This window comes from Heteronotia binoei, chromosome 21 (genome assembly GCF_032191835.1).
Source record: "Heteronotia binoei isolate CCM8104 ecotype False Entrance Well chromosome 21, APGP_CSIRO_Hbin_v1, whole genome shotgun sequence".
NCBI lineage: Eukaryota > Metazoa > Chordata > Lepidosauria > Squamata > Gekkonidae > Heteronotia > Heteronotia binoei.
The window spans coordinates 131,493,560-131,519,810 of record NC_083243.1 but is presented as its reverse complement, the minus strand read 5'-3'; the positions used below and the strand labels follow the sequence as shown (position 1 = coordinate 131,519,810).

Here is a 26,251-nt window from a genome sequence, read left to right as displayed (position 1 = left end):
CTGACAGAGGGCATCCCCATCCAGAGGCGGGCCCCGACGGTAATGATTACGACGGACGCATCCCTCTGGGGGTGGGGGGCACACACTCAGGGTCTTTGCGTTGGGGCCCCCTGGACGGACCATCATCTTCACCGGCACATCAACTTCTTGGAGTTGCTGGCCATATACCACGCTCTCCAGTCCTTTCAGACGCTGATTCGGGGCAACTCGGTGGCCATTCTAACAGACAATACAACGGCCATGGCATATGTCAACAGACAGGGGGGCACGGTCTCCCGCAGCCTCTGTTTTCTTGCCGCGACCATCTGGGAGTTCTGCGAGACCATGGGGGTTTCGATTGCCGCGACCCATCTTCCCGGGGAGCTGAATGTGCGGGCGGACTTCCTCAGCCGAGGGGGGGCCTCCCTGCACGAATGGGAGCTCAACTGGGAGTTCTTGAGTCCAGTGTTCCGGCATTGGGGGACTCCCCAATTGGACGTGTTTGCAACGCAAGACAACAAAAAGTGCGATCTGTTTTGCAGCAGGGTGGGAGCGGATCCCGGGTCTCTGGGGGACGGACTCCTGGTTCCATGGAGCCACCTCAGTGTTTACCTTTTCCCCCCGATTCCTCTGATAACCAGGGTGGTGCACAAAATTCTGCGGGACAGACCGGTGGGAATCCTGGTCACCCCTTGGTGGCCGAGGCAGCAGTGGTTCCCGATAGTTCTGCGCCTCGCCAATGGGGAGCTTCATCACTTTCCGCAGGCCCCGGACCTCCTGCTTTCCCATCAGGGCCAGGTCCTGCACCACGATATGCCGCACTTGAAATTGACGGCGTGGCGCCTCAGCGCTCGCAGTTATCGGACCGGGCGCGCTTCGTCCTGTTGAACTGCAGAAAGTCTTCTACTAGGCAGTCCTATGCCTATAAGTGGGCGAGGTTTGTCCGGTTCGCTGAGGACGCTGGGACTGAGCCTCGCGGGGCAGGCTTGCCTGTCATCTTTGACTTTATCTTGTCCTTGTTGGACAGGGGCCTGACGGTGTCTTCCGTCCGAGTCTACTTGGCGGCTGTTTCCTCGGAGCATTCTGCGGGACAGACCGGTGGGAATCCTGGTCACCCCTTGGTGGCCGAGGCAGCAGTGGTTCCCGATAGTTCTGCGCCTCGCCAATGGGGAGCTTCATCACTTTCCGCAGGCCCCGGACCTCCTGCTTTCCCATCAGGGCCAGGTCCTGCACCACGATATGCCGCACTTGAAATTGACGGCGTGGCGCCTCAGCGCTCGCAGTTATCGGACCGGGCGCGCTTCGTCCTGTTGAACTGCAGAAAGTCTTCTACTAGGCAGTCCTATGCCTATAAGTGGGCGAGGTTTGTCCGGTTCGCTGAGGACGCTGGGACTGAGCCTCGCGGGGCAGGCTTGCCTGTCATCTTTGACTTTATCTTGTCCTTGTTGGACGGGGGCCTGACGGTGTCTTCCGTCCGAGTCTACTTGGCGGCTGTTTCCTCGGAGCATTCCCGGGTGGAGGGGTATTCCGTCTTTGCTCATCCGGACACGAAAAAGTTCCTTAAAGGGATTACCCGGCTGTACCCTACCATCAAGGTTCCGGCGCCGGCTTGGGACCTTATTTTGGTGTTAAAAGCCTTAACGGCGAAGCCATTTGAACCGATGGCCACATGCTCTCCTCATCTTTTAGCCTGGAAGACAGCCTTTCTGGTGGCGATCACGTCCGCCAGGAGGGTGGGCGAGCTGGCGGCTCTCCGGTGTGATGACCCTTATTTGCGCTTTACCCCGGAGGGGGTGGTGCTTCGGCCTGATATAACTTTTCTGCCAAAGGTGCTCTCGCCTTTTCATTTGAATGCTGATCTGTGCCTGCCGGTGTTTTTTCCTAACCCGGCGTCGGACTCTGAGCGTCGGTTACATGCTCTGGACGTCAAGCGGGCGCTGTCCTTCTACCTTCATCGCACGAAGGGTTCCCGGAAGGACCCTCGACTATTTGTGTCCTACGCGTCCGCGTCGCGAGGACGGAGGATTTCGTCTCAACGGCTGTCGGGATGGATTACTGGGACCATTCGTCTCTGTTACCTCCTCCGCAAGACGCCGCTTCCAGGACCAGTCCGGGCCCATTCCACGCGGGCTGTGGCGACCTCGACGGCCTTTATGAGAGGGGTCCCTCTTCCAGACATCTGCAAGGCCGCCACGTGGGCCTCGGCGCATACCTTTGTTTCGCATTATGCGCTGGACCTGAGGAGGCGTCAGGATTCTTCGGTGGGCCGCGCTGTGTTGCAGTCTGTCTCTTCCTGATGGACCGCCGCTCCCTCCTCCAGGTAGGACCTTGGCTTGCTAGTCTCCCATCGGTGTGATGCACAGAGACCACGAAGAAGATAAACAGGTTTCCTACCTGTAACTGATGATCTTCGAGTGGTCATCTGTGCAGTCACACTACCCGCCCTCCTTCCCCTCTGCTGTCGGTCCATCTGTGGGCTAACGCAGCGGTCAGAAGGAACTGGCGGGATGTCCGCTCCCCGTCCCGGTGGGCATGCGCAGTGGGGCGTCTGGGCATGCGCGCTGGGACGGAGGCGCGGAAATCCGCAGCTTTGAAGTTTACCGATCGTGATCGGCGCAGGCGCCTTCTCCCATCGGTGTGACTGCACAGATGACCACTCGAAGATCATCAGTTACAGGTAGGAAACCTGTTTTTCTCCATAGCTTAGATCATGGACACAGTTTTTATCAGCCAATGGCATTTCCAGCTGTAGGAAAATTTAAAATGCTAGAAATATGGTAAGTGGACATACAAGGAGGAATTAGTAGGACAGATGGAAAGGGCTTTTTTGTACTCTCATTTTTATTGTCCTACCAGCTCAAAGGGGCTTGCAAAAAAGAACTGGGTTTTTTAATTAACAAAATAAATTGACCTATACAAATCCAACCAGCAGAAGAAAGCTAAATGCCAACTTGGCAGCAGGGAGTATTTCACACATCTTCTGAAAGCCAGAATAGAGTTAGCCAGAAAGGCCTTTTTGTCTACAGTTGTGTCTGCATCAGTGGCATACCAAGGGGGGTGAGTGGGAGGTGCTCTGCTCTGGGTGAAGCTTGAGGAAGCTTCTTGAAGGAGGGTCCTTGAACCAGCATTAGGCTGCATTCAGCACAATGTCTTTCCTTTTATTTTTAAAATGCAGTTCTGGCTGCAGCTACTAGGGGCTCAGGGAAATGTGAGTATAGCAAAAAGCACTATGAACCTATGAAGCTGCCTTATACTGAATCAGACCCTCGGTCCATCAAAGTCAGTATTGTCTACTCAGACTGGCAGCAGCTCTCCAGGGTCCCAAGCTGAGGTTTTTTGCACCTATTTGCCTGGACCCTTTTTAGTTGGAGATGCCAGGGATTGAACCTGGGACCTTCTGCTTACCAAGCAGATGCTCGATCACTGAGCCACTGTCCCTCCCCAAATCCCTTTAGGATTGGCTAGGTTTCCCTTTCTCCAAGACTGAAGCAAACTTGCTTAACAGATCATACAACCAAGCCAGCATGCTGACAGCTGCTACATTTATTGCCATCCTACAGATAATTTGAATATAAGTGTCAAACATATCCGTGGGATACATCTGGCCCACCCAGGGCTTTAATCAGGCCCACAGCTTTTTTCGGCCCTTCCTGCTCCTGTCCTTATCCTTTGAAGCTCCAAGACTGCTGAAGTACCCAGCTCCTTCTGCCTTGTCTTTGCCTGCTTCAGCAGGAAGTTCTTCTGGACTTTCAAAGCTGCAAAGAAAATCCAGAATGGATTTTCCATTAAAGTATCTGCCCAGATAGACTACTCTGGGAGTAGTCGATCTGGGCCCAGAGATCTTAATGGAAAATCTATTCCACATTTTCCTTGCTACCCTGTCTGTGCTGTAATATATTTCAATGGAATGGAGCTCAAGTAGTTTCACTTTCCAGCATTTTTATGGCTAGCTGAAGCTGTTGCTTGTTGGAAAATATAGGGTTGATACTCTGGGCCTGCTTGTTTCTGCTGAACGCACCTGAGAACTGGTGCCTAGTGAATACTCTAACCTGGGAACCCACAACCAAAGGGCGATATTACACTGGTGAACCATTGCCAATCTGAGCAGATGGGGGGTGGGGTTCAGTGCCTAGCCATTTCGTGTTTTCCTATGCTCAGAACATTTTATATTTCTAGTTTATATTTTTAGTTTCTGCTGTGATCCTTGTGTTTTTTCTTGATGTTTTATTTTAAAAATGGCATTGCCAAATCTCACAGTTCCCCCATCTTTCCATTTTAAACAAAATATAGCAAGAGTTTTAAGCATCTTTTAAAGTTAAAGTTGTATAAAATTTATATCTCCATTACCTGACATATTGTGACATATGTTGCCCAGCCCCACAAAGTCCCATTTATGTCATATCTGACCCTCGTAACAAATTAGTTTGACACCTCTGGTCTAGCTGTTCTCTATTCCTTTCCTTGTACCCAGCTCAGCCAGATCTTGCAAGGCAGTAGTTAGGGTGTTGCAGCAAGATAAAGCAATCTTTTCCTCTCTTAATTTTTTTCTCTCTTTTCCACGTTTCTCATTATTTCTGTCTCCCTTCACCTAATTTTTCCATGCCCCCTCTCTCATTTTCACTTCTTGGTCTCAAGACCTTCTCACTCCTGTCTTGCTTGTTAATGGAATGTATTTTAGAGAAGTACAGTAGTAAACCTTTGTTAATATTATGAACAGAAGGCACTGGGTTTGCTGGGTACTGTATATTGCACTGGTTCTGCTGAGCTTCCACCCCCCCCCCCCCAAGCTTGTAATGTTTTTCTGCGTTTGACATCAGCTGGTATTGTCACAATGGCACTAAGTTTGCTGGGCACTCTGATTCCACTGGTTCTGCTGGGCATGCAAAAAGGCTTTAAATTTGGAAAGTATTTATCTGAGTTGGCTTCTGTGTGTTCTGTGGATTACAAGCAAAACATCAAACAATTTTTGTTGACTTGGCTGGTCTCATATGGGCCGATGTTTCTTCTTAAAACTGTATATTCATTTGCATATCAAGATGGACTGTAAAATGATTCAAAGAATGCAACCGCATAGCAGGTTAAGCACCACCATGTTCAGTCAAGGTTTGTGAATATGATAGTTGTCTCACCCTAAACACAAAAATCTGGACTGAGAAAAATTATTCTTTCAAACAGCAAGCAGCAGATTATGTGTTCCACAACCATGTGAATCTGCTTCATGTATTTGTTAAAAACAGGATAACTGGAATGTCTAATCATTCATCCTTCCCCCATGCCCCCACATTCACATCTGAGATTGCTTTGTGCATTTCGGACCTGTTGGTTGCTGTAACCAGGACTTTTTTTTTATCAGGAACACAGTTCCAGCTGGCTTGGCCAGTGTTCAAGGTCAAAAAAAGCTCTCTGGTAGAGGTAAGGCATTGGGCAGCCACGTGCTCTCAGATCATGTGTTTCATTCTCTGCCACCTCGTCTTTAATAGGCTTGCAAAGAGAGCAAGAGATGCAGAGCCGCTCACAAGCACTCCCTCCCTGGAGAAGCTGGGCCTGCTGCTGTCCTCTCCATCGTACATGGCTTTCTCTCTCCAGCTGTGTTGGGGGGGCATGAAACAAGGTCTCTCATTGAGTTTGTGAGAACACATATCCATGAAATGCAGCTGATGGCACAGTACTGTTTTGTGTCAATATGCAGAAAGTAAACTACTGAATGGGTGATGTTACTTTTGGTGACATCAGGGGGTGTGACTTAATATGCAAATGAGTCCCTGCTGGGCTTTTTCTACAAAAAAAAGCCTTGGCTGTAACTATCTTTTTACAAAAAAGTGAACTGTCATTAATAGAGACATCAGCTGTCATGTGTCCATTATAACAAAATTATTTGGTTACTTAGGTGAAACTAGAGTTAGATTATTAATCTGCAGTTTGAACCCTTCAACTGCAAATGTCACAGTCTGGAAGCCTGATCTTCTGAGAAAAGTTATGCTAGTGGAGGACAGCTTGTGAGGCCAAAACAGCTTGCTTGATAGGGTTACCAAGTCCAACCCCAGAAATATCTGGGGACTTTGGGGGTGGAGCCAGGAGACATGGGTGGAGCTGGGGGGGAACGGCGCCGGGGAGCGTGGCAAGCCACCCCGCAGCTGCCGCCTCTTCTCCGCTCGCCGTGGCTGCTCCTCCGAGATGGGCTCAGGCTGAGCCCATCTCGGAGGAGCAGCCACGGCGAGCAGAGAAGAGGCGGCGGCAGCGCGGCGGCCTCGCCTGCTCCGCCTCTGGGGTGGAAGCGGAGGCGGGGTGGAGGTGGGCCAGGGGCATGGCAAGCCACAAGTCCGGGTCCTAGAAGGGCCCGTATTCGTGGCTCGCCATGCTCCTGGCCTGCCTCGCCCTCCCCTTCTCTGGTTTTGCCTGCTCCTCCGAGATGGGCTCAGCCTGGGCCCATCTCGGAGGAGCAGCTGCGGTGGGTGGGGAGGGGACGGCAGCAGCACGGCGGCCTCGCCCGCTCCATGCTCCCCGGTGCCGTTTCCCCCCCTCCCCCCGCTTCCATTTTTTTGGGATGCGGGGGAAGAGGGTGGAAATCCTGGGGTCCACTGCCAGGGCGGGAGGGTTGGGAAGCCTATTGCTTGATACAATTTCCAAATTGACTAGCACTGACTAGAGCAGGGGTGTCAAACATGTGACCTGGGAGCTGAATCAGGCCGCCGGAGGGCTCCTATCAGGCCCCAGAGCAACTGGCTATCATCTGCTTCCTTCTCCCTATCTCTTGCTTCTTTCTGCATCGCAGCTTGCCTTTCAATGCTTGCTCAATCACACAGGAGCTACAGAGCAAAAGCATGGGGGAAGAAGGGGAAAAAGGCAGAGCTTGTTTTTCCAGGCTCTCTCAATCGCACAGCAGAGCTACTGAGCCAAGTCTCTCTCCCTTCTATTGACTGAAGCTCCTCCCCCTCCTGGTCCCCTGGGGAAGGAAGGAAAGAGCCAGAGCTTCCTTTGCTCAGTTCCCTGGATCTCATGGGAGAGATACAAAGAAAGCAGTTTGTTGGGGAATTTAGAGGTCTAGAGGACCTCAACACACTTTTAAGACCAATGAGTGTTAACATTTTAAGCATGTTTTAAGTTTTTTCTTTTTTTAAATTGTATTTGTCTGTGTCCTTTATAAAGTTCATATCTCTGCTACCTAATCTTAAATAGGTATACACATGGCCTGGCCCGTCATGACCCGGCCCATCCTGACATGGCGCAGCCCAACAAGGTCTCATGTATGTCAGATCCAGCCTTCATAACAAATGAGTTCGACACCCCTGGACTAGAGGTTGCAGCATCACATTAAAGAGCCATCTTTGAAAAGGAGGAATATAAATCTTTTAAATAAACACTGGCATAATGTTGCCTCCTCTTTAGCGCTACTTATACTGATGCTTGCAGAGGGGACTACTGTTACCTTTTTAAAAGTACTTAATAGGAGTGTGTGTTTTCATATATATTCCTTCTGTCCTGGTAAAATTCAAGTGTTAGATTAAAACCATTTCCATTAGCATGAGAAGAGGCATTTCAGAAGATTTTTTGCCCAGCTCAGTTTCAGTCTTTGAAGCATAACCTTTGCCAACAGCATGTGCCCTATGGAGTAGTAATTATTCACAAGAATCAATCCTGTAATTATCATTTGTGTAATTATTATAGCAAATAATAGCTTTTCTGTGTCTTAAATCTATGCTCTATGACAAAAACCTTGTTTAACATTCCGTCTGTCTGTCTCTTGAGGACCGCAGCCAATTGTGGAGGATCTATGTGACAGTGGGTTAAACCTATTTCAATATAGGTTTCTTTGCTGCTTTGTCTGTACATGATCTTGAAAAAGCACTAGCTACCGAGAATTTGCATTGCCGTGAAAAGTAATTTCTTGTAATGACAGTTTATCTTATACTTTCTCCAAAGGACACCATGGTTTAATGGATGGGGCTTTAATTTGCCTAGAGGTCAATCTTTACTGGACAAATGGAACCTTATTCCTGAAGGCATTGATATATTAATGACTCATGGACCTCCTCTTGGTAAGTGACACAAAAGCTGATAGGGTCCAGATACCTTGAACATATGAACATATGAAGCTGCCTTATACTGAATCAGACTCTTGGTCCATCAAAGTCAGTATTGTCTACTCAGACTGGGAGTGGCTATCCAGGTTCTCAAGCTGAGGTTTTTCACACCTACTTGCTTGGACTCTTTTTTAGTTGGAGATGCCAGGGATTGAACCTGGGACCTCCTGCTTCCCAAGCAGATGCTCTACCACTGAGCCACTATCCCTCCCTTAAGCATTTTTGTTTGGTCATTAAGAGGCATTTTGTGTAAGTATAATCATCAATATATATTTGTAAGAGGGAAAATATGGTTGCCTTTCAGTTCTATAGAGTGGAGTCAGTCCACTGGACTCATTTAAATACTAGCCATTACAACGTGTTTCCAGCATCCATTAATTTCCCATTACTAACAGTACTGGACATTTTTGTGAGGAGCTATTTCTACTCTTCTGGTGGTACAAAAATGCATATCATGTTTTGCTTGATTCTGAAGCCCAGAATTTATTGAGGAGATGGCCACCTATGTGCTCAATGTGTCACATAGATTCCATTGCTGGAAGATCCCATTGCCAGTAGTATATTATGCTTGGGATCTGGCTCTCCATTAATTTATCCCCTAATGCTGCTATATGGAGCCAGCACCATATAGGGATGCTGTTCTGCCATTCATTCATCACCCAGTTTGGAATAGGAGTGACTCCCACCCAATTTCACCCAGCCGTGTGGTAATGGGCCATTAAATGCTAGAACTGCTGTTGGATTAAATGCTAAGAAACAGGTACCCACACAATGGTGCCATAATTTATAAATAGTACATGTCACAGGTTATTTTAGTAGTTGGAAAATTCAGACTTGCAGGATATTGTTGCTTCTGTGACAAATTTCTTTATCATCATGCATCTAATGCTAAACCAGAACCTCAGGGTACCAGTCAAAAATGAGCAAACAATTGTCTGCCTGTGGGAGACAATTATTTTTTAAAAAAATTCCCTAGGTTTTCAGAAAAATCTGAAAACTTTCTTTAAAAGGCAAGGGAGTATGTCATGAGATCTCAGGTGCCAATAGAGAAGGGACCAGTGACTGTTGGCATAGAAATAGCTGGTAGTGACTGCCAGGAGGTAGCACCAGCAATGGCTACTGTTACACCTGCCAGAAGGGCAAGAAGAAACTGGTTGCTGGTAACCAAGAAATGTAGGTGCTGAAAACCAGTAGTATTTCGACATAGAGAGTGGACAGGCAGCCTTGGAAGGGAAAGAAAGCAGCAAAAGGGCAAGGAAGGAAGCAAGGAGGAGGAGGAGATGGTGGCAGGAAGGCAAAAGGGACAACAAAAGGGAGAGAGGGAGAAATGCAGCTATGATGCCCCCATCCACTTCCCTCCATCAGAGGCAAGATTTTCCCTCCATTTTTCTTTTGTGACTGAGTCACCCTAGTTGTCTGTTGTTTTTTCTTTCCTGAAGAATTCTGGCTGTCCTACCCTGTCACAGTATAATATTTTGTCTGTTTGCTCAGCCAAGGAACCTGAGGAAAGGAATGGGAATTCTTTTTAAATTATACAAATTAAATGGCACTCGAGAAGTTCTTATATTCCAAATTAACAAAATATTTTATTCAGCATAGAGGGGAAATGTCAGGTGATATCAGGGGTAAAATTTCTGCTGGCCTATGACTAGCTGGTATAAGAAACTGCGCGCAGTTATATTGGATGTTCGCTGCCTCTAAATGTTTTAAATGTTTTAACTGTTTAAATGTTTTAAATGCTTTAATGTTTTAAATGGTCTAATGTTTGAATTTAAATGTTTTACACTTAATTCCTATTTATGTTAGACTCCTATGTTGTAACCCGCCCTGAGCCACTTGTTGGGAAGGGCGGGATAGAAATCACAAAATAAATAAATAAATAAATATACAGACTTTAGTTTTTACATTTCAGGCTAATTAGAGTTTCTTAAACTATTCACAATTATGTAAATGTTTATGTTTTGATGGAAAGTCACAGAGTTAAGTGATTCTTAAGAAACAGTACCTTAAATTGCATAGCTGAAAATAATCCCAGCATTTGTTTCCCCTCCCCCAATTACAGTCTGTATTTACAGACTAGATGAATGTATGTTTCCATGTTCAAATAACAGTAGCCAAATTTATTCCTAGTGAAAGCCTTTGAAGTTTGTTTATTATTAACAATGATGAATGTGCAGCTTCCATTCAGATTTGGTTGGGTTCTTGTGCCTCTCAGGTCTTTTTACCCTTGATTTTTATTTTAATGCAAGAAACCAGGCCATGGACTTATGAAATAACAGGTCTCTGTTTTTTATTTATTTATTTATTTGGTTCTCTTATATTCTGCCCTTTTCCAGATGGGCTCAGGGCGGATCACATTCAGAAAAAACCAGTCACATATAATAAAATCAATAAAACAAATAAATACAATTTAAAACAACAGCATTACATCAACATTAAATAGCAGAGGCAGGCGGCACATGGTGCAACTTTAGGTGTAATCATTCAGTGGCCCGAATATAACGATTCAGATGATAGATCACTGTGGGGGAGGCAGCTGATGGTATAGGCAACAGAGTAGAGGACACCTGCCTGCCTCAGCTAAACGCCTGGTGGAACAGCTCCGTCTTGCAGGCCCTGCGGAAGGGTAACAAATCCGGCGGGGCCCGCACCTCCACCGGGAGCTGATTCCACCAGGTTAGGGCCAGGGATGAAAAGGCCCTAGTTGAGGCAAGTCGGACGTCCTTAGAGCCAGGGATGACCAAAAGGTGTTGATTAGCCGATCGCAACATCCTTCAGGGCTCATAGGGGTTTTATGGGATTTCTGCATTATCTATAGAAATAAGTGGTGTTTTCTTTAATAGAAGTTAATTAATGCTAACTTGCTAAATGTCCTTTCATTGGATTCCTTTTTTAAAAAGCAGTCAGGAGTGGGTATAAGCAGAATACTTTGCTTTGAAAATAAAGGGTTGTTATTGTTCTGAGCTAGTAATTTCACTGAACATGTGAGGTTTAATATAGGCCCTTTTATTGCATTTCCTGAACATTTGTTAATGTTGAAGGCCACCTCCTCCCCTCCAGATATTCAAAACAAAAGGGTCACTGTATGAAGCTTTGCAAGATGCACACAGAGCACTGTATGAGCTGTGACTACTCCATTCTCTTCAGTACCTATTGCTCATTTTATATATCTTACATTCTCATCAGGATGGAAGAGAATATGGCAGGCCGCAGTACACATGCTGTTTCATGTATGCATTTACATTATCCTGTTTGGTATTTTGAATCTCTAGCACACATGAAGTGCCAAGGCTGAAACTGGTTATGTGTGGTGGCATAACTATGATAAGCAATCAAGACCACCTTGGCAGATTCCACTATGGGGAAAAAACAGGGAGGTGATGCTACTGCTAGGAATAAATGTCACAGAACCTCAAGTAATACAGAAGACTCTAAACCTGTAGCTTAATAGATCAAATGGAGAAAAGTTAATTGGGAAGGAGGGGGGCAGACTTCAAAGAAAGAAAATCTCCAGGAACCAAGAAGAGACAAAATGACAAAAGTTTCTTAAAAGCCACTGTATGCATTAATGGAGATGTTAGGATTACAGATAATGCAATAAACCTTCGGTGAGTAATGGCTTCCTGAAAATCTACGTGAAACTTTACCTGAATAGAAAAAATTAAGAGTATTGATTACATTTTGCTTTTAGGTTTTCGAGACTGGGTTCCAAAGGAGCTGCAGAGAGTTGGCTGTGTGGAACTGTTAAACACAGTACAGAGACGAGTAAGACCCAAGCTCCATGTCTTCGGAGGAATCCATGAAGGTAAGAAATAAACTTGATGCATTCTTTAAGAAAATACAAGAATATAAAATTGTACTAGAAGACTTTCAAATAAATGCCAAGCACAGTTACAAAACTTACTCTGTTTAAATGCAGGAGATGTTTAATCAAACGATTTTAGTACTTGGATACCAGTAAAAATCTCCACTGACAGAGGGATTTCCATCAGCAAAAAATCCTTCCCCCATTAGCAGAAATTATAAGTGTGGTCATTCAGTAATGTCATAACATACTAATGCATACACAACACAAAATCAGCACCATATTTCAGACATTTTAAGTTCCTCTGTATGGTTTTAAAGTTGTACTCTAAGGTTAATAGTTATTATGGTATTTGTATTTAATATTATTGTAAACCACTTTGATTTGGAAGGGAAAGTATGTGACTTTAATAAATACATACACAGAGTAGGGATGGTCACAGAACACAAAAATGGTGGTTTGTTTCATTTCATGGTTCGTTGGGTTGCCCAAGTCAGTGGTTCGTTTCATTTTTTTAAATTTCCCAAATGATTTGTGGTTCATTGGGTTTGGGAAGGTGTAGACCAGCCCCCAAGTGGGCTAGAGATGCCAGACTTTCAGCAAACACTTCAGTGGACTCTCCTCTACCTGCTCTCCAAATTTGGTATGAATTGGATTTCAGGAGGGCTGAGTCTCAGCCCTCCAAAGCAGGTGCCCCCAGTAATCTGCTCTCCTAGGAAATGGTTACTATTGCATCATGAAATGTCAAGCTGAGGAAAGAAAGAGAAGCCATCCTGCAGCTTCTGGTCTGTTTCACCGCCAGGAAGCTTGGAGGGGGTGAAATAGACTAGAAGCAGCAGCTCTGCTCTCCCCAGGCCCCTTGCCTTCTAGTCAGTTTCACTGGAAACTGACCAGAAGTACAGGGGGCTAGGGAATCATGCCAGCACCAGGCTATCTAGAAAAATGAACCAAATGACACACCAACGAAAAGCCCAGTTTCTTTTCATGTTCGGGTGTGGCAGGATCAGACAAACGAGTTCAGAACGAACCACAAATTGGCCATTTTTAGCACAAATTGCAATTCATTGTTTGGTTCGTGCCCATTCCTAATACTGAGAGACCCGTAACCATGTGGCAAATCTGTGGACAGCTATTAAAACCGTAGTTCAGTTCTGTACCTTTATTGGGATAAATATTAAAACCATAGAATTCGGAGGGACTCAACGGCTCTAGCTTCCTGCCATTTACCTAGTACTCAGATATCCATCTCTACAGTCCAGAACATTCCAAAAGGGTCCCTTTCATAAATGGATTTCATGTATATTAGAGTAGGAGAAATTCTTGGGGAAGGCTGAAGCAATGTGGCATGAGGAGGATCATGCACCAGTTTCACTGCTCAGGTGAAGCAGAGCAGTAGGTTGCTAGATATCCCACTGTGGTGGGACACATCTTGCTGCAGCCCATGCTTTCCGATGTTGCTACTTTGGGCACTGGGAGATTTTAAAATTGCCTCTTTTTTTGCATGACATGAGATTATTTCCAAGGAAAACTACAAAGTGACAACATCATCTTTATAGGAATCCATAGAGTTTCTAGTGACCTCTAGAGCAGTGTGATGTCACTTCTGGGTTTTCCCAGAAAACCACCCATTTAAAAAGGTAAAGGTAGTCCCCTGTGCAAGCACCAGTCATTTCCAACTCTGTGGTGACGTCGCATCATGACGTTTTCATGGCAGACTTTTTACGGGGTGGTTTGCCCTTGCTTTCCCCTGTCATCTACACTTTTCCCCCAGCAAGCTGGGTATTCATTTTACCGACCTCAGAAGGATGGAAGGCTGAGTCAACCTCGAGCCGGCTGCCTGAACCCAGCTTCTACCGGGATCAAACTCAGGTCATGAGCAGAGAGCTTGCACTGCAGTACTGCAGCTTTACTACTCTGCGCCACGGAACTCCACACTGGGGGTTGTACATTTAACTCACCATTCCAATTTACCACCCATTTACTCATCCCCTTTTCCTACTGGGTGCCAGCCATCAATTCCACAAAGCCCTGACAATTCCACAAAGCCCTAACACCTGGCCCTGGATCACCTCCGTTTGCTCTTTAGATTGGTGAAACCGATATAGTCAGCAGAACAAAATTTGGGTCCAGTGGCACCTGCCATACCAATAAAGCTTTATTCAAGGTATGAGCTTTTGTGTGCATGCACACTTTCTCAGATACTTTGAAATGGAAGTTAACAGTCCATACATATCGACAGAGGGTGAAGAGTAAATTAGCATACAGCATAATAAAGATGTTTTAACAGATGCAAAAACCAAACAGGAATAACAAGCTAAATTTTTGTGGTCATCATAGAGTTTGGATTTAATTGTGGTTTGCATTTAATTACAGGGCCCATCTCAAAGAAAAGGATCCTGTTAGTTACCTTTATGCTTGAGAAGACATGAGTGGAGCATAACACCAGGGTCTCAGTTAATTACTCTCAGCATTCCACAATTAAGAAGGATACATTTACACATCAGTCTATTTTGACATATTTATTTGCTCCACTGTGTTCCCCTTCCCCAATTAAATCCAAACAAATGGTGACCATGAGGGTCTTTAAATGAGGAGTGGACAAAGGTCTCTGCCTCACTCTGTGGCCCCAGGGCCGGCAGGGTGGGGGCACCGAATTAGGACCCCGTCCCCTAGGCAAATCCCTGTTTGCCTCTCCAGCTTCCTCCTCCCTCCATTCTTCATAGTTTTAAGGCCTGGGAAGGGGTGGTGAAGTGCCACATTCCCACGCTCTTTAGAGGCTGACCCTCCGAGCTGATCTGCGGGGAAAACCATGCAGAAGACTGGGCTCCTATGCCCCTCTGGCGTCCTCACAATCAGCGCTGCAAGCAGCAGCGGTGAGCGACCTGCTGAAAAAGTGGCGGTGCCCTTGCCTCCTCCTCACTTTCTTCCTGGGCATAGGAAGGAAATGGGGAGGAGGCAAGGGTGGCGGCGCTTTTTCAGCAGGTCACTCACCACTGCTGCCCCCAGTGTTGATCGTGAGTGCACCAGAGGGGCATAGGAGCCCAGCCTTCGGCACAGTTTTCCCTGTCAATCAGCTGATCAGCAGGGGAGTCGGCCTTTAAAAAGCCCAAGAATGCAGCGTTTCACCATCCCTTCCCAGGCCTTAAAATTGTGAAGAATGGAGGGAGGAGGATGCGCTGAGGTTACTAACAGGCCACAGACTGGTATCAGTCCGCGGCCCAGGAGTTGGGAACCCCTGAATTACAGGACTCAGGGACTCTGGCTGAGTGTCTATAGAAACTCCAATATCGTCAAAAGCACCATCCCAATGAAATTTAGATAGTAACAGGATCAGTTGCCTTTTCTTTTTCCTTTTCCTCTAGCTACTGAAGACAGTCCAAGGAGCAGGGCTTTTTTAAACAGGAACGCAGTTCTGGCTGGCTTGGCATCAGGGGGCGTGTCCTAATATGCAAATGAGCTCCTGCTGGGCTTTTTCTACAAAAAGCCCTGTGGAACAATGGTGATGTCAGGGGGTGTGGCCTAATATGCAAATAAGTTCCTGCTGGGCTTTTGCTACAAAAAAAGCCCTGCCAAGGAACCTGCGTGATATGAAAATGTAAAGAACATCTTTAAACCATTTTGAGTCAGTCAAATTAAATGAAAGAACCCATCAGTTGTGACTTTGCTTCAGTGAGAGGCTTCATTCTGCATATGTGACTTTTGGAAAGTCAAGGAATGAACACCATAACTATAAAAGTCAGGCAGATGGTGAAATAAAACCATATTGAAAGAGAATTTTAAAAACACTCTGGTTTAAGATCTGTATACTGGTTGTTTTTTTTGCAGGGGGAGGGGGTGAAATCCTATAAGATGTTTCAGAGAAGCTATCCAAAACATCCAGCTCTTCTTGTTAATTTTTGGTCAGGGAAAATTTCTAGCTCCATAAGCTGCGGCAGAAAGCGAAGAGGGATTACTTAAAATACATTGTGGAAGACTTTTTTAAATATTTAATGAACTTTAGAGGCTTTTATATCCTAGTGAGATAAATACTAGCAGAGAGAGAGCAAGACTTTGTGACCCTAGGACTAAAAATTACACATTTAAATGCTTTATATTTCACCCCCTCTGGAGATTTCTGTGCTGACTCTAATTAAGCTCTCCATAGGCTCACAGGGTTGGAGAACTTCACAGAAGAGAAGATGGCTCATGAGTTTGGCATTGTTGATTTTTTTCCAAAGTCCACATAGCTTTAATGCAAATGAATTTTTATGTCTGGGTTATAAAGTCCTGTAAATAAGGAATTTATGATGAAAGCGCTGGCATAGTCTTAACCACGGCAGTATCCAGACAAGTACTCTTATGTGTCTAGGAAAAGATTGAACTGTTTTGTATAAATATTAATGCTCAGATATCCATGCTAAGTGAATACAAGGGAAAAAAACCCCTAACAGCAACATGCAAATTGCCTGCCTCTTTAGTAGTAGCTGTGTAAGTTGAAAGTAATCAAACTTCCAGTGGCATTAGTGTTAAACTAATGGAAAGCAAAGAGCTCTTAGCATGGGAGATCATTATGAAAAATGAGGCACAGCACTATACAGCTTAAGTATACAAATGGGGTAAACATGCATCCTGTAAAAGTAGAAGGAATTTACTGAGTTTTCAGTACCATTCAGATCTTGCTCAGTCCCACCCTAAGAGAAAGAAGTGGCTCATAAAAATAAGAGGGATAAGATTTTCCTAAATTTTCTTACTTCTTCAGTGTCAGACATCCCAATCCAGCTAGTCATGATACACATACAAAATCAAGCTTAATGGGGAATCACATCTACGCAATGGGGGTTGTACATTTAACTCACCACTCCAATTCAACTGTCTGGCTGCCTAATTTTTTAAATATATATATATATATATAGTCTGCTTTTCTCCCAATAAATGGAACTCAAAGCAGCTTACATCATTAAAACCAGGTAGATCTCGATTCACAGAAATATAGTTCATATCAGAAGAGAGCAAACCATTGCTTATCACATTAACTAATCTCCCCTCACAAGCCACCAGAAACACACTGGAAAAGCTCCACTTTGGAGAGGCAGCATGCTATAGTTGTTAGAGTGTCAGAATAAGATCCTGTGAGACCTGAGTTCACCTCCTCTATCATGGAAGCTCACAACAGTGATCGTGGCCCTCATCCTACGTTAATGGCATCCCGATTGGTATCTGCAAGAGTTAAATGTGACAGGTTAGAGGAAGTTCATCTGGTGTTAAGAGTTACAGTATTCCAAAAATCAGTGTAGTTAGTTTAGATACACATTGGGGAAAGGTGCTACAGCAAATGCAATTAAATGTCAGAAGGACTGAAAATTCTGAATAATTTTGTAAATAATCTGTCGGCCATGATCATTGAAATTATGGGTGCAGATAGAGATTTGCTTACTTACTGTATAAAGCTGATAAATCTAAAATAAAATAGTAGGAGCAGATACAGCTGAATGCTGCCCATGTTGAAAGCCAAAACAAACGTTGCAAAGATGATGAATCTCTGATTTGTAAAGAGCACACATTAACCTGCGATCCAGATTGGGGCCATGCAGGAAAGAAAGAGATTTAACTCTTCTATCCCTGCTCTGTTTTGCAAATCAAAATCAGGTCCCCATACCTAGGAGTGTTTGAGAGAAACAAAGACATACACTTTAAAAAACCTTCATATGAAATGCTAATAAAAGCATGAGAAAGCCATGAAATTAAAAAGGAGTTGCAGGGGTAAATGTCCTGTCTCCTTCTCACATGGCTTAAATCCAAACTGTAGCTGCATTTGTGCACAATTTTGCTTTTATAGTCTGACAGAGATCCGTGATCTTTGTTCCATATATTTTGACCCTGCGTGACAGGAAAATAAGGCTGGTAATGTGTAATTATTTGGGAAGAAGTTCCATTTTACTTCTAAGCAAATGTACACATAGGATGACTCAATAAGGAGTGCATGAAAGGAGTGGATTGGTGGTAAATGCTTTGTCCCCAACTCATACTATTAGGCCTGAAACATTTCAGGTCGCTAAAGAGCCAAGGAACTCTAGACGTGGGAGGGAAGCCTTCTCTCACATTCAGTTCTGTTACAAAACTGTGGCTCCAAAACTAAGTTAAAACAAAAACAAAACAGGTGGTTCTTATTTAAGCAAAAGTGTTGCATATTTGAATCTGGAAATAATGTTGAAAGGTTTTGCTGAACTTGATCCCAAAGCCTTGCTTACAAGAAGCCTTTTTTCTTTCATCAACCACCCCCAGGCTCTGTGCTAGGTCAGTGTTCTTTGTTTACATAACAGTAAGTGTGACACATTTTCCCTACAGGTTACGGCATTATGACAGACGGTTACACAACGTACATTAATGCTTCAACATGTACAGTCAGCTTTCAACCAACCAACCCGCCAATTATATTTGACCTTCCAACCCCGCAAGGATCATGAAGCACTACAGCAGTGGGGGAAGGTCCATAAACTGCCATTTTTCTAATTAAAAAAATCCATTCTCTTAATATGTTTCTTTACAAATGATGTGGGGCTTTTTTGTAAATTGTTGGTACAAAAAAGAACAGATAGAGGTTGTGCTTTTTTTTTCTTTTTTTTAAATGCAGCATCCATTTCAAATTGATAAAGCATTGTGAATTTGTAAAATGAAGTTTTATGCTTTCTTAATGAACTTGCCATTGTAAATCATTAGTGTTCTCAAAAGGACAGCCAAGCTTTCTTTTAATGAGTGAGACACCTTATTTTAATATTATTAAATAAGCTTAAAAAGGCAGTGTTTGAGAAAAAACACCCAACTTTGCACAACTATTGTTTGATGTTTTAAAAGAAATAATAAAATAATATTTCTAGTGTTAAATGCCACCTTCTTCCCTTCTATGTTTTTAGTTTCATAAGTATGCTCCCCAGTCCAGAGTTTTATACGTTCTTATGCATACAACAGGGCATACATCCAATGGGGTTAAATGCACGTATGCCCATTGAAATCAGTGGACTTAAATGCACCTAACTCTCTTAGAATAGTGGTCATAGAGCTGTTTTGCAGGAGGTGGGATCCCCATTTGTCTCCATGGATGCTGATCTGCACACTTCAACATATGCATCAGTTATCTTCATGGAAAAGAAGGAAGAGTCCCTTCTTGGTCAGAAAGACTCAAGTTCCTATCAGAGCTTCTGCACTCACAACAGATGGCTGGATCAGGACAATGGCCCATTTTCCTCTGATACATGTACTGCCTATTAATGGTAAGGAAAGAGTGGGTAGAAAACAGATTTCTAGGTTTAGTTTGTCTCCGCATACTTTAATGGTCAATTAGATAGCAGTATCTTATATGTGATGATCTAAATTGTCACTGTATTGGTGAGTTTCTTAAATTATTTTAGCTTTAAAAATACGGGGATGAAAGCTGCAATGAGCAGGTGTTCCATGCAGTAAAAACATGTAAATGCAGACTCCTTTTAAATATGGATTTTATATATATGTATTTTTTGTGCATTATAACTAAGTCAGGCATTTAATAGTGCCAGTGTAGCATCTGCAAAATTATGCTGTACAGCACATCTAAATTATGAAGGATGTGACACTTTTTTCCCAAGCGCTCAAGGCCTTCAAAAGCTTGAGTTAAAATCTTGGTGCAGTTTCAGGCATGTATAGAATCAAATGAATACAATCAAGCCTAACTAAAATAAGGCTTTGTTGTCCTTTATATTTAAAATATTCTTGAATTGTCTTTCCATTTCTTTTTTTTCCCTTATTTTGCACTGTGTGTAAATGCAATCTTGCTAGCACAAAATATTGTTGCAAATAGTTATTTCTGTTCTATCACTGTAAATGCTATTGAGCTTTATTCTGTTTTATGTTACCTTAATGGAATTTAGGAAAGCAGTTGTTTCTTTAAAGTTATTGCGATATTATATATCTAGCGGCCTTTATATGCAAATAAAATTGCAAGATTTTTAAATATTTCTCATTTAGAAACTCTTTTTCTGTTTTGCATAGCTTGCCTTCTAAAAGTTGCCAACTATATAATCAATAGTTTTACCAATTTTGTAAAATTATGCGCTGCTTCTAAATTTAGTAGATCTTCGAAATCATGGATTGTTTGATCCAGCTAGGGGCTATATGAGCATGGGCAGAAACCTCCAGCAGGATGTGAATCTTCCCATTACCCTTTAAGCAGCTGATAAGCTGGGTTCCAAAGGTTTTTTTTTTCTAAAGCTGCACATCTGCATGCTGGCTGCACCCTGCATCCTGTGGATTGGAGCCACTGTGGATAGTCACATGGTCCAACTATCTATGGGATGCCCTCACTGTGGATGCTCTTATTTTCAGAAGCCTGTTATTTTAAAATTTAACTCTCTGGTTTTAAATGGTTTAAATATGATACTGTCTACTTTCACAATCTCTATGTGACCATGTAACCTTCCCTGAGTCTGCTTGCAGGGAAGGCAGGATATAGAAGAAAATAAATAAATAATATTTCTGCAGTTTTCTTGTTATAAAAGGCTTCTGAAGCAGTGATTTTAATAGGTTGCAGTAGGAACATATTTTGTGGTGGGTCATATTTTATTGTTGATTCGTGTTTTTTATTTGGATTGGTAACGTTTCTTGAGTCCACAATATTTGCAAAATCAAGAAGTTGCATGCATGAATATTCTACAGCCAGAAGAAATTCCTCTTGCAGTCTCATAAAAATCATCTCTTTCAATGATCTCAGTTGAGCTCTAACCAGCTTCAGGGAGGAAACATCAGAAGAACCTGAAAGTTCCACTTTTACAAGCAAAAGTGCCTCCTGTTCAAGGTAGGGCTTTGTTGGATCTGAGCTTTTGTTTCTTCTTCTTTTTTGTGAGATACAGACATTATACTCAGGTATTTAGTTATTTATTTAATTTCTATGCCACCCTCACCATGAACTGGCTCAGGGTGGGTTACAGTATAAAAATTATAACAGTAGTTCCATTAAAAGTTTTGAAAGATATTCATTCTAAGCAGAAAAACAATACAGACAGCAATTTAAGATGACCATTTAGAGATCATGCCATGCTGGTTCTATTTCTGAGTTTGTTGATATCAGGGATACAGCCAGAACTTTAAAAGTTGGGGGGGGGCATTTAAAAAGTCAGTGGGCACTGTTTTCCACCCACTGTAAAGCTTCCGGCTTCTCAGAAGCTTTCTGGGGTGGGGGCAACAGCTGGAGTATCTGAAAGTGGCTATGTCAAGGCAGCCAACCCTAAATCTTTGGAGTCAAGAAGAAACTACCTTGCATGCAAGGGGCGGGGGTGTTTTTCTCTCTCTGCTCCACTCTTGCACATTGTAGCCAGTAGCTCCATCCATCCCCCCTCCCCAGCGCATTCCATGTGGCTTCCTCTGCTTCCTGCTCCTCTGCCTCCCTCCTCTCCATCTGCTGCTTTTGCTGCTGCAGTGCACTATGCCGTCCTCAGCTCTCCTGGCTCCGGCTGCTGCTGATACTTTGGTGGCTCAGCCATGACAAAAAAAGAGAGAAAAGCAAGCTGCCCCCTGCCTAGAAGTCAAGAGGCAGTGCCCCCCCTGTGGCTAAAGGCCTGGTTGATATTCTGGTATGGCCAACTCCAGAGGTTCCAGGTTTACCAACTCCCCACCCACAACAGTTAGAGAACAGTTGGCAGGGAGTTTGAGCAAGAGGGGCTAGATAGTATTAGATATCTGCTGCATCAACTAAAAGCCTGACAGAATAGCTCCATTTTACAAGCTCTGCAGAACTGATCTCTATCATTTCACCAGGTCAGGGCTGGGGATTACCAGAAGATGTCTATTGGCCAAAAGTAAGGCCCTCTGAGGGACATGTGAAGAGAGGCGGTCCTGCCGGTATGTTGGTCCCTGGCTTCTCAGGCCCTTAAAAGTCAAACCAACATCTTAAAATGGAACTATTGGCAGCCAGTGCAGCTTCCAGATCAGGTACAAGGGTATGCCCTCATAGAGCGAGTTACAATAGCCCAATCTGGAAGTGACCATTGCATGGATCACTGTTGCCAAGTAATGAGCAGAAAGGTAAGGGACTAGTTTTCAAACCTGCCGAAGATGAAAAAAGGCTGATTTGGCAACCACTGTGACCTGGGCCTCCATTGATAGGGAGGCATCCAGTATCATTCCTAGGCTCCAAACCCTGGGCAAGAGGGTCAGTGATGTCCCACTCAGCGCCAGAAGCCAGATTTCTATATCCAGCCTCCTGCGGCTCAGGTACAAGACCACCATAGTTTATGGATTCACCTTCAGCCAACTCTGCTGCAATCAACCAGCCACAGCACTCAGCACTCAGTCCAAGATATCTGGGGCTGAGTCCGGCTAGCCATCCATTAACATATACAGCTGGGTATCATCAGCATATTGGTGACATCCAAGCCCAAACCCATGGGTGAGAGGGTGCATATAGACATTAAATAACTTCAGGAAATGGATCGCTCCCTGAAGGATCCTACAGTCCCGTGGGAACCACTGGGAGACCCTCTGCATACTGCCATTCTCTGTCACCAACCCTGGAGAAAGGAGGAGAGCTATTGCAAGGTAATCCCATGAATGATTTGATTGATTGATTTGATTTGATTTTTAGCCCATCCTTCCCACGAACAGGCTCAGGGTGGAGTACAACATAGTCATAACAATACAATACATATAAGCAAGATTAAAACTATCCACATTAAAACCACAATCTAATATACAAAGATGGTGACCAAAATATATTTCTTATATTCAATTCAATGAAGCATAACTTCATTGAGGAACCAAGTCTACATCAGCTCAATTGCAGAGAGAGTGACAGGAGGGGCCTGATGAATAGATGGAAAGATGATGCCTGCTGCCTGGTGGAAGAACTCCATCTTGCAGGTCCTGCAGAGCTGTAAAAGGGCCGTAACCTCTAGAAGAAGCTAGTCAAGGCTAGTCGGATGTCTTTTGGGCCAGGAGTCAGCAGAAGATGTTGATCTGCTGAGTGCAGTGTTCAACAGGGCACATATGGCAGTCCCAAACTTATATTGGTCTCTGGCCACTCATGGCCTTTAAGGTTATTACCAGAACCTTGAAACAGATTCAGAATTGGATTGGCAGCCAGTGTAGTTCACAGAGCACCAGCTGTATATGAGCCTGCACAGCTGTCATTGTCAGTGCACGTGCTGCCATGTTTTGTGCTTTCTGCAGTTTCTGGATGAAGTGAAAGGGTAGGCCAGCATAGAGTGAGTTACAGTAGTCCAATCTGGAAGTGACTATTGCATGGATCACTGTAGCCAAGTTCTGGGTGGAGAGGTATGGGGCCAGTTGTTGCACCTGCCAGAGATGAAAAGAAGCTGATTTGCCAACCACCACAACCTGGGCCCCATAGATAGGGAAACATCCAGTATCACACCCAGGTTCCTCACCCTTGGTGCAGGTGTCAGTGGCACCTTACCTAAGGCCAAGAATCATATCTCCAAGCCCTATAGTTCAGGTACAGGACCTCCATTTTTGTTGGTGAAGTGGTGGGTCAAAAGATCATGGCCAACCGTGTCAAATGTTGCTGTCAGAAGCAACAGCAGTGCAGACCTGCCTCGATCTAGCTGTCTCCAGATGTCATCTTTAAGGCAACCATCTTGGTCCCATGACCGGGGTGAAAGCCAGACTGGAAGGAATCCAGGATAGAGGCATCATCCAGAAAAACCTGAGGCTGTTTGGTCACCTCTCTCTGAACTACCTTATACACGAATGGAAAGTTCGATACTGGGCGGTAGTTGGCCAGGACTGTTGAGTCCAAAGATGGTTTATTTAACAATGGACACATCACTGCCTCCTTCAATCCCCCCCACCCGGGAAAACTGCTGAAATAATGGATGTTAAAAATCTCACATGGGGATTGTACTTCATCTCCATAGGTCTTAACCAACCAAGATGGGCACGGATCAAGGAGACAAGTGGTGGCTTCACAGCTGCAAGAATCCTGTCAATCTCCTCCTGGGAGAGACGGTTGAATTCATCCATGACAGGACCAGAAGATGGCCAAGGGGCTTCCAGTTCTGCTATCGTATCAACCATTGCTAGGAGGTTGTGTCAAATCAGCAAAATAGCTTGCAAAAGCCTCACCCTATATCCAATTCAATACTATTTTTCTTACCCTGAGGCAAGGTATTCAAGGATCATATTGTTCAAAATAATTGGGCTGGATGTGAGCTCACCAACACAGTGGCAACCTAGCAGAATTCCTTGTAAGTGGCCTTGACTGCCGTCTCATAGGTTTAAATGACCTATATAAATGATCTATAAGATACTCTTGTAGCTTCATCATGCGTACACTGCCATCCTCACTCAAGCTGCCTCAATTCCGGTTCCATATTCTATAGCTCTGGGGTATACCACAGGGCTAGTTTGGCATGGGGACAGAGAGGGAGCCAGGGAGCAATTACATCAATAGCATTGGAAAAACAGCTATGCCAATCTTCCACCATTTCATCTAGCGAATCACCAAGGGGTATTGGCTTCCACAGATCATTCTGGAATCCATTAGGATCCGCAGGTGAGCATAAATCAGCTTGCCACCTAAACAAGCTGATTTGGAGTATTCACCCAGGCCTTAAGGGTGAAGTTTTTTGACCATAGCACCTCATCAAAATGCATCATGGGACCGAGATGGCATTGGTTGACTTAAAGATGACATCTGCAGACAGCTAGATCGAGGCAGGTCTGCATTGCTGTTGCTTCTTGATCTGACAGCAACATTTGACACGGTTGGCCATGATCTTTTGACCCACCACTTCACCAACAAAGATGGAGGTCCTGTACCTGAGCTATAGGGCTTGGAGATATTGTGTCGTAATAGGTGATTTTAACTACCCGCAGATTGATTGGGTCAATATGTGTTCAGGTTGAGAGAAAGAGATTGAGTTTCTAGATGCTCTCAATGACTGTGCTATGGAGCAGATGGTCACAGAACCTACCAGGGGTGGGGCGATCCTGGATTTGGTCCTAAGTAATGCCCAAGACTTGGTGAGAGATGTAAAAGTGATCGCACTGCTTGGGAGCAGTGACCATAACGTTATTGATTTCACCATTTGTATAAATAGGGAGTTGCCCCAAAAGACCAGCACAGCCATGTTTAACTTTTAAAAAGTTAAATTCTGAGATGAGGAGGCATGTGAAGAGGAAACTGAAAGGAAAGGTAAATACAGTCAAAACTCTTGGGGAAGTTTGGAGGCTATTTAAAACTACAATCCTAGAAGCTCAGATAAAATATATACTACAAGTTAGGAAAGGCACAAACAGGTATAGGAGAAGGCCTGCATGGTTAACAAACAAAGTAATGGAAGCTGTAAAAGGTAAGAAGGATTCCTTTAAGTGGTGGAAAGCTAGTCCAAGTGAGATTAATAAAAGGGAACACATATGTAATCTTTCATTGAAATCAAATGCAAGACTGTGATCAGGCAAGCAAAAAAGGGACTATAAGGAGCATATGGCAAAAAGCATAAAGACCAACAATAAAAATTTCTTCAAATATATTAGAAGCAGGAAACCAGCCAGGGAGGCAATGGGGCCCTTGGATGACCAAGGGGTCAAAGGATTACTGAAGGAGGATAGGGAAATGGCTGAGAAGCTGAATGCATTTTTTGCCTCCGTCTTCACTGTGGAAGATGAGAAGTGTTTGCCTGCTCCAGAACCACTAATTTTGGAAGGGGTGTTGAAAGACCTGAGTCAGATTGAGGTGACAAGAGAGGAGGTCTTACAACTGATAGACGAATTAACAACTAATAAGTCACTAGGTCTGGATGGCATACATCCAAGAGTTCTGAAAGAACTCAAAGCTGAACTTGTGGATCTCCTGACAAAAATATGTAATCTTTCATTGAAATCTGCCTCCATTCCTGAGGACTGGAAGGTAGCAAATTTCACCCTCATCTTTAAAAAGGGTTCCAGAAATTACAGGCCAGTCAGTCTGACTTCAATATCGGGAAAGTTGGTAGAAACCATTATCAAGGACAGAATGAGTAGGCACAGTGATGAACACAAGTTATTGAGGAAGACTCAGCATGGGTTCTGTAAGGGAAGATCTTGCCTCACTAACCTGAACAGTTCTTTGAGGGTGTGAATGAATATGTGGACAAAGAGGACCCAATAGATGTTGCTAACCTTGACTTCCAGAAAGCTTTTGATAAAGTTCCACGTCAAAGGCTCTTTAGTAAGCTCGAGAGTCATGGAGTAAAAGGACAGGTCCTCTTGTGGATCAAAAACTGGCTAATTAATAGGAAGCAGAGAGTGAATATAAATGGGCAGTCTTCGCAGTGGAAGACGGTAAGCAGTGGGGTGCCGAAGGGCTCAGTACTGGGTCCCATGCTCTTGTTCATTAGTGATCTGGAGTTGGGAGTAAGCAGTGAAGTGGCCAAGTTTGCAG

General features: G+C 44.2%; 1 protein-coding gene across 4 annotated transcripts in view; it reads left to right on the top strand.

Moving 5' to 3' along the window:
• The window catches only part of MPPED2 (metallophosphoesterase domain containing 2), a 285,317-nt gene extending 265,487 nt beyond the window's left edge, over positions 1 to 19,830 (top strand). For all 4 annotated transcript variants that reach the window (XM_060262036.1, XM_060262038.1, XM_060262040.1 and 1 more), the window contains exons 5-7: positions 7,900 to 8,015; positions 11,752 to 11,865; positions 18,190 to 19,830. In XM_060262036.1, coding sequence (XP_060118019.1) covers positions 7,900 to 8,015; positions 11,752 to 11,865; positions 18,190 to 18,308 — 349 coding nt within the window. In that variant the 3' untranslated portion in view covers positions 18,309 to 19,830. The remainder of the gene's footprint in view (positions 1 to 7,899; positions 8,016 to 11,751; positions 11,866 to 18,189) is intronic.
• Positions 19,831 to 26,251: the final 6,421 nt, after the last annotated feature.